General features: G+C 56.3%; 1 protein-coding gene across 1 annotated transcript; it reads left to right on the forward strand.

The window, feature by feature from the left end:
• The first annotated feature begins 446 nt into the window (after positions 1-446).
• LOC117652562 (xanthine dehydrogenase-like) lies at positions 447-17,388 on the forward strand. Its single transcript, XM_034397583.1, has 23 exons — positions 447-922; positions 2,104-2,161; positions 3,830-3,926; positions 4,216-4,451; positions 4,796-5,034; positions 5,334-5,567; positions 6,713-6,854; positions 8,760-8,933; positions 9,348-9,424; positions 9,680-10,068; positions 10,380-10,493; positions 10,842-10,971; positions 11,060-11,356; positions 12,119-12,238; positions 12,462-12,814; positions 13,162-13,336; positions 13,669-13,823; positions 13,936-14,118; positions 14,404-14,710; positions 15,225-15,352; positions 15,698-16,067; positions 16,555-16,722; positions 17,107-17,388. The coding sequence occupies exons 1-23, from the start codon at positions 878-880 to the stop codon at positions 17,155-17,157; spliced, it is 4,242 nt and encodes a 1,413-aa protein (XP_034253474.1). The 5' UTR covers positions 447-877; the 3' UTR covers positions 17,158-17,388.
• The last annotated feature ends 350 nt before the right edge of the window (positions 17,389-17,738 follow it).

Below are 17,738 nucleotides of genomic sequence, written 5' to 3' on the forward strand. Positions count from 1 at the left end.
AGGGAGGCTCTATCTAGACAGAAGGGATCTGTAGACAGAGCTAGACAGAGAGGCTCTCGAGTGACATAGACGCTCTGGAGAGTAAGAGGTGCTCAATAACAGAGAGGCTCTCAAGAGACCGAGGAGCTCTCGAGAGACAGAAGGGCTAGAGACAGGTATGACCCCTACAGAGAGCGGGGCGGAGTCTCTGTACTGACAGAGAGGTTCTCAGTAGACAGAGATGCTCTCTAGAGCTACATATGCTCAATGCAGACAGCAAGGATTTCCACGAGAGGCAGAAGGGCTAGAGACAGACAGGCGGGCTCTCTACAGACAGAGAGGCGCTAAGAGAGACTTTATTGTCCGGCTGCTTGGGGGGGGGAGTGTTTCGGTGGGGCGGTGTGAACAGGGCCGTTGAACCGCAGTGGCGCAGCACGCAGCCTTGCCGGGCGATGCATGCGGCAATGTCGGGCACGCCAGCACGCCGCGGCTCGGAGTGGCACGGAGTGGAGAGGCGCGAGGAGTGGGAGTGAGACAGTGAAACGGGCTGCGCTGGGCGGCGTGGAGTGTACGGAGTGGGGGCTGAGCGAGTGAGACGCCTTCAGACGCGACGTCGTCGTCGGGCTGCCCAGTCAAGCTCGTACTTCCGATCGTGCTGGTCAAGAGAGCGTGCGCCTACGCTCGGACCGCCTGTCCCGCTCCACGCGTCGCGCCGCCCAAATTTGCCCCATTTGACCCTCTCTCTCGCTCTCCCTGTGAGTCCTCCGGGCACCACAGCAGCGGCGGGCGACGCCGGGCACTCCAGCGAGTCCTCCCGGCTTCCCCAGCAGCTCGTCCAGCGAGCGTCCTCCAGCGATCCACGGTGGAGTCCTCGTCGTCGGGGACCTCGGCGGGGGTCATGGAGGGCAGCAAGGAACTGGTGTTCTTCGTCAACGGCAAGAAGGTACTCGCGAGGGAGGAGCACAGTGAAGCCCGGTGGAGGCGGCCAAAACTCCAGACGCGTTTTGAGCTCCAGAGTCGCTCAATGGGACTCGAACCGATCGTATGACCCCATCAATGGATTCCCCGTTTGAAGAGCAATCCATTGGTGGGGTCACATGCGTTCGGTTCAAGTCCCATTTAGCGACTCTGGAGCTCAAAACGCGTCTAGAGTCTTGGCCGCCTCCACCGGTCTTCTGGCCCACTGTGGGGAGGGAGGTTTTGAACCTGGAACTAGCGTAACAGGGTCCTTGGCGGACGCTGCTTCAAACGACTTCTGAGTTAATGTCAGTTCCGACGCGTGGGTTTGTTTACTCAAATGGCACAGCGGCTAGCGCGACGCGTAGAAACATGCGTCGTGAGAAACACTCCGAAGGACTTTAAGGTTTTTAAGCACAGTGTGATTATGAACTGTGGCGGTGTGGACCAGAAGCACTCAAGGCCGATCTAGGCATGAGAGAAGGAGATAGAAGGCCTACCTTGATTTATTTTTCTGTCGGCAACGGTAGCAAACACATCCAGCGCATGTTTGTGCTCCCTCGCGAACTTGCATCTGCAGACTGATTCCGAGAGTCGTTTTCGTCGCGCTGTCTCTCTCGCGCCCGCACGGGACGCCCCATGAGTGCGAGAGACAGAGCGACTAAAACGACTCTTGGAATCAGTCTGCAGTGACTCGCGTTACGCAAAAAGTAGCGTCGCGTTCGACGGCAGCACGTAGAATTATGTAGAATGGGCAGAAATTTTTGCTGTGTCGGTCCAGATGAACCTGAAACAAGTTCGTCGTTTTGTTCTCGCTGAAAATGAAGTGTAGTGAGTTAGTGCGAGGTGCATGGATGTGTTGTTGTGTTAGAGAGGAAAGACGGGATGCACGTGGTTGCCGTACCAAACAGTATACTGTACTGATACAGTGGCAAATCTTACCGTGGCGCGCACCGTTTTGGCCACCTTTTTGAAAGGTGACTTGCGCAGTAAGAAACTGAAAGACACTTGTTTGAAAAGATTTGAAGAAAGTTAGCTTTTTTTGGTGAATCGACCAAACAAACAAGAACCATGGAGGTCATGCCGTAACTTGTTTGTCAACGCAGGCTGCAGACTTCGCAGTGATCACGTGACGCTGTAGTTTCTATTCCATATTCCATCTTCCAGGTCGTGGACAGTGGAGTCGACCCAGAATGGACGCTTCTTTACTACCTCCGAAACAAACGTAAGTTCCAACATGATCCCCAGCAACTCATCACGTAACAGCTGATTGCGATACCAAACTCCTCGATTTTAAAAAAGAAATCAATTTAACCCTTGCTGTTTGTGAGTAAAAACAAACATGATTGAGTTGATACAGGATGACAACTCAGGCAAGCAGCAGCTTGACTCAGTTCTTCGATTTGGACTTGATTTCACAGTGTCGACCACGTGGTCGGTCCCGTCGGCAGCCTCAAGGCATTCGATTCGGACTTGATTCCACAGCAAAGCCGGACTTGATTCGGACTTGATCTTCAGTGGGCTTGGACTTGATTTTAAAATCGATTCGAACTTGATTCCATATTCGATTCGGACTTGATTTCCAGTCGGCTTGGACTTGATTTTAAAATTGATTCGGACTTGATTTCACAGTGTCACGTGGGTGGTCGGCCACCTCCAAAGTCTCCGAATCTTTGCGGAGAGGCTTGTCCTCCTTTCGCTCGTATTAGTTTCCGGCCGTGACCGCCGAACGTCGTGCAAACCGATACGGGGGAGGGGGGAGGGGAGGGGGGCTTTGGCACATGGAGGCTGTAGTCGGCCGGGTCCCCCTAGCGCGCACGGCTTACGTAAGGTGACGCCGCACAGCCCGGTGGCACTGGCACGACGAGAGGCTGCATTTTCTCACAAATTAGCCACAGTTGTTGTTGCTGGGCCTGCGAGCCTGGGCCTGGGAGTTCGGCTGGGAGAAGTTTAGAGAAGTCCAGGCGCCCCGTCGAGCTGTCGGAAATATGGCAAACAAAGTTAATAAAATTCACCAAAATTCATTCAACCTTTGTACAAATTATCTAACGTCAACAGCTATGTTAAGCAGATAATACTTATCAACTTTCATACCTACTTATTACTGAAAATCGTCGAAAACTTGAGAATTTCAATCTATTCTAAGAGAAGAAACCTCCAGCCCGTTCATTCATGAACCTCTTCAAGGCGCCAAAGAAATTACCGTCGAAACTTCTCACAAACTTCGAATAGTGTACTAAAAAAAACCTTAAAAAAACTCCAAATGGAATCCAGTTAACTTGAGGAGTGCGGACACCTGTTCTCGGCCAGAGGGGCCCAGAAGATTCATGATAGCGTCATGGTGTGACTTTTGTTCCCTTTGTTATCTTTTCATTCATTACCTGGCCGTCCGAGAGATCGGGGGAAATGGTTGGTTAGCCGCGTCGTCGCCTCGGGCCTTCCAGCGTGCCTAGTGTGCCTCCAGTGTGCCTCCAGCGCCAGCCGTGATCCCGGGCGAGGACTCTGACCCAGGTTTATTCCAGGCTGCAGGCATGCTGCAGGGATGCCGCTTGCATTTTACATAAGAGTCAGTTGCCTAGTGGACGCGCGGACGCGGTGCCAGAGGTGCCAGCTTACCGACGTGTTCCAACGGCATTCGACTTGTCCGTTCGCAATGTGACTCCATGCCGAGCCGTTTGGCCTGGTCGCTATGGGACGTCACTACACTGTGAGAATTTGGATCGTCACTTTTGTTCGTACATCGAAGTACGTGTCATTTTGCGGTCATTCATTTTAGCAGCTCCCTCATTCTAGCACAGATAACAGATATATGGCCCACCGTGTGAAGGGTGAGATGTCTCACCAGTCATGAAACTGAACATTTATGACAGCCTTTGTCTTTTGTCTTTTCCAGTCCGCCTGTGTGGCACCAAGCTGGGCTGTGCCGAGGGCGGCTGCGGCGCCTGCACTGTCATGGTGTCCAGGGTGGATAGGGGCACTGGCAAGACACGGTAAGTACACGCACAGTGGGCCAGAGGACCGGTGGAAGGCGGCCGGAATTCTAGACGCGTTTTGAGCTCTAGAGTAGCTAAATGTAACTCGAACCGTTCGTGTGATCCTACCAATGGATTGCTCTTCGAAAGAGGAAACCATTAGTGGGGCCACACGTTCGGTTCGAGTCCTGGTTGGCGACTCTGGAGTTCAAAACGCGTCTAGAGTTTTGGCCACCTCCACCGGTCTTCTGGCCCACTGTGCCACGTGACATCCAAGCAGTTTGCGTCCACTGTCTGACCCACGCAGGCACCTGGCCGTGAACGCGTGCCTGGCGCCCGTGTGCGCGATGCACGGGCTGGCCGTGACCACCGTGGAGGGCATCGGGTCAACGCGCACGCGGCTGCACCCAGTGCAGGAGCGCATCGCCAAGGCCCACGGCTCGCAGTGCGGCTTCTGCACCCCCGGCATCGTCATGTCCATGTACGCGCTGCTGCGGACCCTGCCCAAGCCCTCCATGCACGACCTGGAGCTCGCCATGCAAGGTAAAACTTTGGACAACCCAACGGCATCAAGTTTATGCCCTTTGGCGCATGAAACCTTAAGGTACCTTCGGACTTAAGCGTACCTTTTGGGGCCAAACCCTTTGGGACAGTGTTGCCAACCTCAGCCTGCCTTCTTCGCCTCACTCTCAAAGGAGAAGTTTAGTCTCCTACTTGGCGTGCTGAGGTTGGTAACCCTGGTGCTCTTTGTAACAGCTACTGTAGGGTGGCTGAAGGGCTGCAAATGAATCGGAGGCAAGCCTTCAATCCTGGGCACATTTCCCTTCTTTGTCGCCATGGCTCCACTATGTAGGAGAAAATTGAAAGAACGCATGACTTTTTCCAAGGAAACCTTTGCCGCTGCACGGGGTACCGCCCCATCCTGGAAGGCTTCCGCACGTTCACGGAGGACTACGAGGCCCTGCAGACTGCCAGCCGCACCCAGGGACTCCCCAACGGCCTGGCCAACGGTGTGGCCAACGGCTGCCCCATGGGGAAGGACTGCTGCAAAGTCAACGGCGGCAACGGCTGCGGCAGCCCTGCCAACGGCACCGTCAACGGCACCGTCAACGGCGTGGACGCACTGGTAAAACGGAGGCACAACACTGCAAAACCGGCGCACAGTGGCCTAGAAGAACGGTGGAGGGAGGCGGCCAAAAGTCTCCAGAGTTGCTAAACAGGACGTGTGACCCCACCAACGGATTGCTCGTTCGGGGAGCAATCCATTGTTGGGGTCACACGTTCGTTTCGAGTCCCATTTCGCGACTCTGGGGCTCAAAACGCGTCCAGAATTCCGGCCGCCTCCAACGGTCTTCCGGCCCACTGTGCGGTGGCTTGCTTGAGGGCGTAGTTTTGTTCTATTTGATGTGGTATTTGTTTGACCAGTGTAACGGCGTCTCGAACGGCGCTACCAATGGTGCCACCAATGGCACCGCCAACGGCCATGCCGCCCCTGCCGGTGACCGCGTCGTCAACGGTGTGCCGGTGCTTGCCGACCAGGGCGGCGTTGACGCGCCGGGCGCCGTGAAGCAGACCTCCACGGACGACAAGTTCTTCAGCGTGGAGACGTTCGCGCCCTACGACCCCTCCCAGGAGCCCATCTTTCCGCCAGAACTCAAGGTCAGCACCCCCAAGAACACGAAACGCTCAGCGTGACATCATTAGATGTCAATTTGGCCAGTCAAAATTTCGACGAAAAAAGAGTTAATTTGACTTCGTGTTGACAACCTTTGACTGCTTCGTGAGTGTTTCGTGCTCCTTGGGACGCTTCAAACCTCACGAAGTACTTCGAGCATGTGTGTGGTACAAACTATTTAGTTTGTTATGCTAAGAAATAGTTTGTAAATTACGATGTATTGTCTTTGTTAGCATACTGCAACGCCGGTGGCAAGTTTGCCTGCCACAGAATTGGCAAGTCGTTTCGAATGGCCAAAATTGGCAAGTCTGTCAAAAATTTGGCATTGCAGGCAAACCAAAGCGCCAAATTTTGCCAAGCTGTTGAAAATTTCAGGCCAAGGCTTTCCAATTTTGTGGCAAGCAAACTTGCCGGTGGATTTTCAGTGTAGGTATGATCAGAACTTTTTGTTTGGGCAAGTTACTTTTCTTTGAGAGGCCTAACATATTTTGTAAGGCTTCGAGAGTGATTGAGGCGGGCACCAAGTTCTAGAGTACCCTTTAACACGGCCGTCTGACCAACACGAAAAAGGCAACAGAGGACGCAATCCCAAAGTCCCGACCCCGTCGGGCGTCCGAAGGAGTCACTGAACTTGACTCCGCCAACAGGTTTGACCGTCTCCCGCATGTTCGGGGACCAAAATGGAACAAGTCCGACATCTTCATTTTCTACAAAGTCAACGCTTCAACCTGAAACATGTTGTAATGTACACTTTCGAGTTTGTTGTGTTGTGGTCACAAAGTTGCGTCCCGGTGCTACAACGGTGCGAGATCGGAATATTCCTCTCGACTCTGGTGAAATTAAAGCGTAGATGTACACTTCATTCAAGTGTACAATTACGCTAGAAGACCGTGTGCACTTCTTGGAGAGCGTACGGCTTAGCTTCAAGGCAAACCAAAATTCAAGTGCAGTTTCCTCCTCGGACAATCCCATGCATTTAGATGAGAAGAAAGGAGTGCATGAGCTTTTCTGCACTTCAAGAACGGCGCGCGGAAAGGCTTCGCGAGAGGCGCCATGTTATGCCTCACTTTTACCTGTGTACCGCCTGAAACCGCTTGCAACTGACCCACTGTCCTCTGGCTCTCCGCAGAAGAGCGCCGCCCTGGACGAGCAGGCGCTGTGCATCGTGGGGCCCAGGGTGACGTGGTTCCGGCCCACCAGCCTGCAGCAGCTGGTGCTACTCAAGGAGCGGCACCCGCAGGCCAGGATCATCGCGGGCAACACCGAAGTGGGTGAGGACAACGTCGACTCTCTGTTGGAACGGCCGCGTGGTCGCGTGGGTTGGAGCGCCGACGCTTTGGGCCGCAGGTTGAGGGTTCGAATCCTCCCGCGGCGTTGGTTTGTTTTCAGTCAGCTGTCGCCTCGACGGTGAATGGAATCGATGGAACCACCTGCTAAACGGTCGGCCTGTGACCCTGTCCCGAACGTCCCTGCTTGTGGGAGCAATGTTGTGCCCACACAAGCCCTGTTGCATCATGTGGGTGTAGTATAGCCGCCCTCATGTCCTCCGAGAGCATCGCTTGCTCATGCCCTGTTTCGCTTGTAGCGCCTGCGAGGTAGGCCACCGGCCCGTCCTGCAACACACAGATGTGGAGACGGTGGCCTACCTCGCCCCTGTGAAGGCGACAGGGGCGAGGTGGGCCACCGCCTCCACGGCTGTGTGTTGCAGGACGGGCCTGTGGCCTACCTCGCAGGCGCTACAGGGTGCATAAGACGCGCGGCCGCTAAAACCATGCTGTGAAACAATACCTCGACGAATCTAAACGTCCTGAGATTTCAGGGATTTCACGTTCTCTTTTTTTGGATCACGCTAGCTTAAGAAATCGAAGATCCGCAACGAAAGTAGTATGAAGTCCGAAAATGGTGGAGTCAAAACGAACCTCTGCGTTGCGAGTCGATCGGTCGCTGGTGAAACTAAAGCGCAGCTCTATGCTCGAGACTTACGCTTGAAGACGTTACGCTTGAAATGAGGCATACACTAGAAACTCTCCCATGCATTTAGCTGGGGCAATCTTTGCAGAGGAGCCTATGCTCGATTTCAAGCGTCAAGTCATAACGCTTGAGAACATAGGATACGGCCAATTTCATTTTCATGCCACGGCAGATGCGATGCTTTTATTGTGAAAATAGCATTTGGTAAGGCATGGGTTCTAAAATATGTCAAATCTTGACCAGGAAACAGCTGTCTCATTTTTACCCGTCCCTAAAGTACACCAACTGACCCTAATACTTAGGTTTTACCAGTGATCGAGTCGTCAGCCAGGTGTTCAACTGGCCGCTGGCTTGAAGCGTGCGGCGACTTGGCGGCCACAGAACGGCACATCTGTCACGTTCGAGGCCAGACAGCTGCACTCTGCAGTGCGCGCAGTGCGGGTGGGCCCATTTCCTTTTATGTTTTCCACTTTACGTCAGCGGTGAAAACGGAGTGCACGCCGGCCTATCCGGTTGCACGTCGACCAGGTCGAAGGAGACCACACTCGCACTCATGGGGCGTCCCGTGCAGGTGCGAGAGAGACAGAACGACGAAAACGACTCTCGGAATCAGTCTGCGGCCGCCGTTCCAGAGGCGGGCAGAACCTTAGCTCCTCGCAGATCTGGGCCAAGGGGTTTTCAAACTTCTTTCCAACGCGTTCGCGGCGTGGGAGTGGCCGGAGCGCTGGGCGCCACGCCACTGGGCGTATCCATGTCGCCCCAGAGAAGGGAAGGGTCGGACGGATCGCCGACGTGTCGATGGCAGCAGGCTTGCCGAGGCTTGCGAAACGGGCCGGGAATAAGAAAGCCGGCCGCCCGGCTCGACATGCCCTGCGTTTCGGGACCCGCTCACAGTGGGCTAGAAGACCGGTGGGCGGCCAAAACTCTAGCGGTTTGAACTCCAGAGTCGCTGAATGGGACTCGAACCATGCGTGTGACCCCACCAATGGATTGCTCTACGAACGAGGAATCCATAGGTGGGGTCATTCGAGCCCTGTTTGGTGACTCTTGTGCTGCAAACGCGTCTAGAATTTTGGCCACCTTCGCCGGTCTTCTGGACCACTGTGCGGTGGCACGGCGTTCGCGAGACGCCTTGCTATCACGACCCCAAGGTTGAAAACCGCTGCGCTAAATTGACCTCTAACTCTTCCTTGCACTGCTTGCAGGCGTGGAGACCAAGTTCAAGGCGTGCCTGTACCCGGTGCTCATCTCGTCCTCCGCCGTGCCCGAGCTCCAGGCCGTGGCCGTGGACGCGGCGGCCGAGGGGCTGCGCGTGGGGGCGGCCTGCCCGCTCACCCAGGTCGACGAGGCCCTGCGCAAGCTCATCAAGGAGCTGCCCCGTGAGTACACCGTCAGGCTCGCCGTCAGGCCTGCACGGTCGTTCAATGAGTGTGACGACACACAGTGGGCCAGAAGACCGGTGCAGGCGGCCAAAACTCTAGACGCGTTTTGAGCTCCAGAGTACCGAAACAGGTCTCGAACCGAACGTGTGACCCCACCAATCAATTCCTCCAGCGGATCTCGTGGATTGGTGGGGTCACACGATCGGTTCGAGTCCCATGTAGCGCTGGAGCTCAAAATGCGTCTAGAATTTTGGTCGCCTCCACCGTTCTTCTGGCCCGCTGTGCGTCGTCATATTCGTTAGAATGTGAATTTCGTCACATTCGTTGAAAAAAAACAGTGCAACCAACCAACCAACACTGCCGCATTTAAGTGCTGTTGTGGTGACTTGTCATTGTTTTTGTCCCCTGCAGAGCACAAGACGAGGACCTTGCAGGCTCTGAGCAGCATGTTGCGGTGGTTCGCCGGGAACCAGATTCGTAACGTCGCAGTGAGTATAGCGGGCGTGGGAGGAGTGTGGCCTTAATGTTCACTCTTCAAACTTGACTGTGCGTGTGCATGGCTCACTCCACCTTGATCATGTCTGCATGTTGCATGCACACTGTTCCTGAGCGTGTGCTTGGCAGCATTGCTGTCCCGGTCTGTGACAATGTGCATGACAAGCCCACGCTTAGGAACAGTGTGCATGCAAGCACACACTGTAATTTGAAGAGCAGTGCCATGACACCACTGCTGTGTCCGCCAGGGCGTCGGCGGCAACATCATGACGGGCAGCCCCATCTCCGATCTGAACCCCATCTTCCTGGCGGCGGGCTGCGTCCTGGATCTGCGCAGCTCGCGCGGCGTCCGCCGGCTGCGCATGGACCAACGCTTCTTCACGGGCTACCGCCGCAACGCCGTGCTGGCCGACGAGGTGCTGGTGTCCGTGCTGCTGCCCTTCACCGAGGAGGCCGAGTACCTCTGCGCGCTGAAGCAGGCGCGGCGTCGCGAGGACGACATCGCCATCGTGAACCTGGCGCTGCGGCTGCGGCTGCGCGACGACGGGCTGGCCATCCAGGACGCCGCCGTGGCCGTGGGGGGCATGGCGCCCACCTCCGTGCTGGCGCAGGGCGCCGCCAAGGCCCTGGCTGAAGGGTGAGTCGGCCGTGCTGGCACTAGATAGCACAGTGGGCCAGATGACCGGTGGAGGCTGGAGGCGGCCGAAACTGTAGACGCGTTTTCAGCTTCAGACTCGCTAAACAGGACCCGAACCGAACGTGTGACCCCACCAATGGACTCCTCATTCGGAGAGCAGTCCATATTGGTGGGGTCACACAACTACTGTGCCTATAGGTAGGCATAAGGCGCGGCTTCTCCGCCTCCTTGGGAACACCCTAGATCCTGCCTGGGAAAGGCCATTTTCGTCGTCTCTGATCGTGACACAGCAACTCCGCGTTCTGCTGCAGGTCCCTGGACAGCGACACCCTGGACCTCGCCTGCTCCGCCCTCGCGCAGGACCTTCCTCTGCCACCCGGCGCCCCCGGCGGCATGGTGCGCTACCGACAGGCCCTCGCACTCAGGTCAGTGTTGAGGCGTCGCACAATGGGCCAGAAGACCAGTGGAGGTGGCCAAAAATCCAAACGCGTTTTGAGCTCCCGAGTCGCTAATGAGACTCGAACCAAACGTGTGACCCCACCAATGGATTCCTCGACCGAAGAGCAATCCATTGGTGGGGTCACATGCGTTCGGTTCAAGTCCCATTTAGCCATTGAGCGACTCTGGAGCTCAAAACGCGTCCCGGATCTTGGCCGCCTCCACTGGTCTTCTTGCCTACTGTGCAGTGGGATAGAGAATGTGGCTGCTGCCAGAGACTCAAACGCGAGGAGTGCGAGTGTTGAACCCCTTGGTCCTGGCTCTCTGTCCGGCAGCTTGCTGGTCAAGGCCTTCCTGAACATCGCGAGCCAGACGCCGCGTTCGCCGATGCTGTCCAGTCGCCTCCAGAGTGCGGCGGAGCCGCTCACGGAGAAACCGCTCAGCAGCGCGCAGTACTTCACCACGGTAAGAAGTAAAGCCGCAATTATTAACATTCCGTTCGGCCAGCTCAGTCAGAAGCAGGTGAAAATAATGGAGATCGTGTTTCCGTCAGGTGCCCGGCTCACAGGCGCGAACGGACTTTGTCGGCAAGCCCATCGTGCACCAGTCCGCCTACAAGCAGGCCACGGGCGAGGCCGTGTACTGCGACGACATCCGCCCCCTGGACGGCGAGCTCTACCTGTCGCCCGTCATGAGCACGCGCGCGCACGCCCGCGTGCTGGCCGTGGACGCGTCGGCCGCCCTGGCCGTGCCCGGCGTCGCCGGCGTGCTCACCGCCGCCGACCTCCCCGCCAACCAGAACAAGTTCGGCGCCATCAACCTCGACGAGGAGATCCTCGCTTCCGGGAAGGTGAGTGGCGGCAGTGTGAGCACACTTCGACGCCTCCGCCTCCTAATAGAATAATCCCAACTGTCAGTGCTGATCCAAGACAATCCTAGCTGTCAGCGCAGATTGTACGACGTAAAAAGATATAAAAATTCTGTGACGCCAACATGCTGCTTCAAATTTCTTGGCAATGGACTTGTTAAAAAGTATAAACCTTGCATACAAACGTGGAAGCTGTATTTTAGTGATATCATGATTCGCTGCCTTGGACTGAAGAGAGCTAATGAGCAGTTTTAGCCTCCTTTGAAACCTCTGAGCAGTGAGGATTGTCTTGGATCAGCACTGACAGTTAGGATTATTCTATTAGGACGCGTCGACTTGGCAGAAGTGAAGCGCACTTTTACGCGTGTCTTCAAGTGTGCGCTTGGCTTCAAGCGTAAATTCTTGCAGCGCACAGTGGGCCAGAAGACCGGTGGAGGCGGCCAAAATCCCGGACGCGTTTTGAGCTCCAGAATCGTTAAATGGGACTCAAACTTAACGTGTGACCCCACCAATGGATTGCTCTCCGAACGAGGAACCCATTGGTTGGGTTACACGTTCGGTTTGAGTCCGGTTTAGCGACTCTGCAGACTCTGCAGCTCAAAACGCATCCGGAGGTTTAGCCGCCTCCACCGCTCTTCTGTCCCAATGTGCAGCGTAGTTACAATTCCGTTTCCGTTTTACCAGTGCATACATCAAGTCGTTGGTTCAATCCCATTTTCTCATTATTATTTCTTTTTTCTGCAGGTGTTGTGCCACGGACAGCTCGTTGCGGCCGTGCTGGCCACGGAGCAGAGCGTGGCGCGCAGGGCGGCCGGTCTCGTCAAGGTGGAGTACCAGGACCTGCCCGCCGTCCTCACGATAGAGGTGCGTGCCTCCACTGCTAATTTCAACGTTACGACAGTATTTTGTTCAGGCGAAGATCCAGGAGTTTTGCAAGGAGGTGGCGAAGCATTGCTTTATGCCTACCTTCCAGGCGGCTTAATAAGTAGTCAAGGCTCCTATTTTGTACTCCTATTACTCCTCTCCTGGATCCACACTGTTTTTTTTGTTTTGGTTTTTAAAACGGTCCTTTCCCTCCCCCCCGCAGGACGCCATCGCCGCCGACTCGTACCTGGTGCCGCCCGCGGTGCTGGCGGTGGGTGACGTGGACAAGGCCGAGGCCGAGGCCGACCACGTGGCCGACGGCGAGGTCCGTAGCCCCGGCCAGGAGCACTTCTACCTGGAGACGCAGGCCGCCGTGGCCGTGCCCGGCGAGGACGGCGAGATGGAGGTGACGGCGTCCACGCAGTCCCCCACCGGCCTGCAGGACACCGTCGCCCGCGTGCTGGGCGTGCCCAAGAGCCGCGTCGTCGTCAGAGTCAAGCGACTTGGCGGCGGCTTCGGCGGCAAGGAGGTCCGCGCCGTGCCCTTCGCGACGCTCTGCGCCGTCGCCGCCAACAAGTACGTCGCCGTGCTCCGCCGTGCTCCGAGGGGCCGCAAAGTGGGCCAGAAGGCCGGAGGAGGCGGTCAATGTCCTGGACGGGTTTTGAGCTCCAGAGTCGCCAAATGGGACTCGAACCAAACGTGTGACCCCCACCAATGGATTGCTCTCCGAAAGAGGAATCCATTCGTGGGGTCAAACGCTCAGTTTGAGTCGTTGCTAGACTCTCTTGAGCGTTTTGCGGTGTGCTGGACCAAGCGCCTGCGATGGTCGAGGTAGGCCGACCCGCCCTGCACTGCGTGGCGGCGGGCTACCCGCAGGCGCTTCAGCTCTCAGTCCCCGCCCCTCACGCCCCCCTGCCCGGCAGGTACCGGCGGCCCGTGCGCTTCATGCTAGACCGCGACGAGGACATGGCTACCACGGGGCAACGGCACCCGTTCCTCACCCGCTACAAGGTGGCCTTCGACAAGGAGGGCCGGCTGCTCGGCCTTCGCATGCACATGTACACCAACGGCGGCTGCTCTGAGGACCTCACGTTCGCGGTTAGTCCCCCGCCGCACAGTGGGCCAGAAGACCGGTGGAGGCGGCCAAAACTCTAGACGCGTTTTGAGCTCCAGAGTTGATAAACAGGGCTCGGACCGAACGTGTGACCCCACCAATGGATTTCTCGTTCGGAGAGCAATTCATTGGTGGAGTCACAAGTTCGGTTCCAGTCCCATTGAGCGACTCTAGAGCTAAAAACACGTCTAGAGTTTTGACTTCGACCGCCTCCACCGATCGTCTGGCCCTCTGTGCGGCGGCAGTTCGTCTCTCTCGCACCTATACGGGACGCCCCATGAGTGTGAGAGAGATAGACGAACGGCTCTGGTTGCAGGTGTTGGAGAGAGCGATGCACCACTGCACCAACGCGTACTACGTCCCCAGCGTGCACCTCACGGGCTACTGCTGCAAGACCAACCTCCCCTCCAACACCGCCTTCAGGGGCTTCGGCGGCCCGCAGGGCATCCTCGTGGCGGAGACCATCATCAGGTACTGTTCGTCAAGGTCGTGGTTGGCAGGAAAGGGTAGCGGTTGGCAGGAAATAGTAGCGTTCGGCAGATAGGGGTCGCCGTGGAAGCACTAACAGTGCACTTGTTTGCAGGCACGTCGCCAATGTGGTAGGCAAGGACCCGCTGCAGGTGGCTGAGCTCAACATGCTGCGCGACGGGCACGAGACGCTGTACCACCACCGCGTCGAGGAGTGCACGGTTCGCCGCTGTTGGGACGAGATGCTGCAGCAGGCACTCTACCGCCAGAGGCTCCACGACGTGCAGCAGTTCAACAGGTGGGCCAGAGGGCCTGCGCAGGCGGCCAAAACTCTTGACGCGTTTTGAGCTCCAGAGTCGCTAAATGGGACTCAAATCAAACGTGTGACCCCACCAATGGATTGCTCTCCGAACGAGGAATCCATTAGTGGGTCACACGATCGGTTTGAGTCCTGTTTAGCGACTCTGGAGCTCAAAACGCGTCTAGAGTTATGGCTGCCTGCGCCGTTTTTCTGGCCCACTGGGCGATGCTTGCACGAATGTCCCGAGAAAACCGAACGTCGTGACGATGCTCTTGCCCGCAGGCAGCACCGCTACAAGAAGCGCGGGCTGGCCGCCGTGCCGCTGACGTACGGCGTGGCCTACTCCGTCAAGTTCCTGAACCAGGCCGGCGCCCTGGTGCACGTGTACACGGACGGGTCGGTGCTGCTGACGCACGGCGGCACCGAGATGGGTCAGGGGCTGCACACCAAGATGATCCAGGTGGCAAGCCGCGCGCTCGGCGTTGACGCCTCCAACATCCACATCTCTGAGACGGCCACGGACAAGGTGCCCAACACCAGCGCCACGGCCGCCAGCTTCTCGTCAGACCTCAACGGCATGGCCATCAAGGTGGGGCTCGAGGGGTGCACTCTAGGAAAGTGTTCAAGGAGAAAAGCACCCTATAATCAGGGTACATAACACACGACAATTACGTGGAGTGTGCACAGTGAACGATTATTAGGGTGTCCATAATACGCACCCTTACCTGCCACATTTGGCGTGCAAATGTCACGGACACTGTCATTTCTCGTTTACTTGTGGCATGTATACCGTTCTTTGCAGTGCACAGTGAGCTGGAAGACCGGTGGAGGCGGTCAAAATCCCGGACGCGTTTTGAGCACCAGAGTCGCTAAACAGGACTCAAACCGAACGTATGACCCCGCCAATGGATTGCTCTTCGAACAAGGAATCCATTGGTGGGGTTCGGTTCCAGTCCCGTTTAGCGACTCTGGAGCTCAAAACGCGTCTGCAGTTTTGGCCGCCTCCACCGGTCTTGTGGCCCGCACGCTGTGCAGTGTACGCACACCCTAAAAAGCGTGTACGACGTAAACTGAGTTCTTGAGGCTGATTGTTGCTCGCGCAGCAAGCGTGCGAGAAGATCCTGGAGCGGCTGCGGCCGTTCCGCGAAGCCAACCCCACGGGCCGCTGGGAGGACTGGGTGCGGGCCGCGTACTTCGAGACCGTCAGCCTGTCCGCCACTGGCTACTACACGTAAGTTGCCGGTTTAGCGCCTTTCCCGATTTTCCGTGCTTTTGGAAGCAGAGGCCGGCGTTTGGGGCTCTCTCAGGCCCGAAAGCCGTTTAGAGCCGAGTAAGAGGCAAACAACTTCGAAAATTTTTGTACACCGTTATTTTAATTCGCGTTTTTTCATGTTATTGCGGATTATTTCGCTTTATTTCAACGTGTTTTCACGGGAAACGAACACTAAAGTTCAAGTTGTTTCCCCCTTGTTCAAAGCCTCCACCGGTGTTCTGGTCCACTGTGCCCCCAATGCCTTTCGGTCTCTGTTTCGAAGCAGAAGGCCATAAAATAAACGTGTCAAACTTTACTCCGCAGGACTGAGGGAATCAACTACAACTTCCGCGAGAACACGGGCCGCGCCTACGCGTACCTCTCGCACGGCGCGTCCTGCTCCGAGGTGGAGATCGACTGCCTGACGGGCGACCACAAGGTGCTGAGCACGGACATCGTCATGGACCTGGGCGAGAGCCTGAACCCGGCCATCGACGTGGGCCAGATCGAAGGCGGCTTCATGCAGGGCTACGGCAACTACGTCCTGGAGGAGCCCGTCGTGGCCGCCAACGGCGCGCTGCTGTCCAGGGGCCCCGGCGCCTACAAGATCCCCGGCTTCGGCGACATCCCCGCCGAGTTCAACGTGGCCCTGCTCAAGGGCAGCAGCAACCGCCACGCCATCTACTCGTCCAAGGTGCACCAAGAACGCCGCGTCGCCGTACTTGACATGCGGAGGCGTGGACTTTGCAGTCTCCGCAGGTGTGGGGTTCCCCACATTTAACAGTGGGCCAGAGGACCGGTGGAGGCGGCCGAAACTCTAGACGCGTTTTGAGCTCCAGATTCGCGACGTAGGGTTCGAACCAAGCGCTCGACCCCACCGATGGATTGCTCTCCGAACGAGGAATCCAGTGGTGGGGTCACTAGAATTTTGGCCACCTCCACCACCGGTCTTTCGTCCCACTGTGCATTTGCTCCATGCCATGTGAGCTACTCCACACTTGAAGTGTGGAGACTGCAAACTCCACGAGTCCCAAGTACGCAGAATCACTCCGCACCAGGAAGTGAGGAGTTCTCCACACTTGGTTTGACAGTGGAGGCGTGTGCCAGTGACGTTCCTAATTCGATTCCCGACGGCGGCGTCACGGCGCTTGACTGTTTTTTTTTGTCGACGCGTGTTCCAGGCCGTGGGCGAGCCCCCGCTGCTGCTGGCCTGCTCCGTGCTGTTCGCCCTGCGCGAGGCCGTGGCCGCGGCCCGCGAGGAGGAGGGGCTGCGGGGGTGGTTCCACCTGGACGCGCCCGCCACCGCCGCCACCATCCGCCTGGCCTGCGAGGACCGCTACACCAAACGGGTAAGGCTACACAGTGAACCAGGAAACCAGGAGAGCCCCAGAGTCTCCAAATGGCACTCGAACCGAAGGTGTGACCCCACCAATGGATTGCTCTCCAAACGAGGAATTCACTGGTGGGGTCACACGCTCGGTTCGAGTCCTGTTTAGCGACTCTGGAGCTCAAAACGCGAATAGAGGTTTGGCCGCGTGCGCCGGTCTTCTGGTCCACTTAAGTGTGTACTGAGCACACACTTGTACCCAGAGCACACTTTAGTGATTTGCGTGTATACTCAGTTAACATTAATTTTCAGTGCATGCACCAAAAAAATGTTTTTTTGACATATATTGACTTTTTTATTGAACTTTATATTGTTTCTGCTAAATTGTGCTTCTTTCCTCCCACAGTTTCCAGAGCCGGCGAAGGGGACTTTTACTCCGTGGAACATTCGAGTGTAAATTGGAGCTGGCATCTCTATGGAAATAACAATGATGGGAGTCACTTAATTACTACTCCGACAAAACGATGTCGTCGCGTAGTCGTTTTATTTTAAAAAAATCGTTACTTTAAGGTATATTAATTAATGGAGTTAGAGAGCGGTTTGTTAGACAAAGTCCAGTCCAGTGTGTGTATTTTAAGATCAGTATTTTGTTATTTATATGTGAAATAAAAATACTTTGGAAAACCGAGTTTGATGTGCTAGCAAACAACAAGCAGAGATCCACGAGTCCACAAAGTCCAACATATTCCGTCGATGGCAAAAAACATGGCAAGACTACCCCTTCGAAAATTTCTGAGCACGCCTCTGGAACAGTGCGCTATCTACGCTGTCTTCCCGCCTTCTTGATTTTTGCTGCTCGCGCCGCTTGATTCAGGTTATCGTTTCGTCGCTCTGTCTCTGTTGCACTAATGGGGAGGGAGAGAGCGGCGAAACAACTTCGGAATCGCCCGGCATGGGCAGGTCCCGAAATGGCATAGATCAATTGTGGTCCAGCCTTCCAAGCTCAAGTTCAAGGGCGGGCGGGCCCGGCGGCCCACC

The sequence above is a fragment of the Thrips palmi genome, unplaced genomic scaffold, assembly GCF_012932325.1.
Source record: "Thrips palmi isolate BJ-2018 unplaced genomic scaffold, TpBJ-2018v1 HiC_scaffold_10, whole genome shotgun sequence".
Classification (NCBI taxonomy): Eukaryota; Metazoa; Arthropoda; class Insecta; order Thysanoptera; family Thripidae; genus Thrips; species Thrips palmi.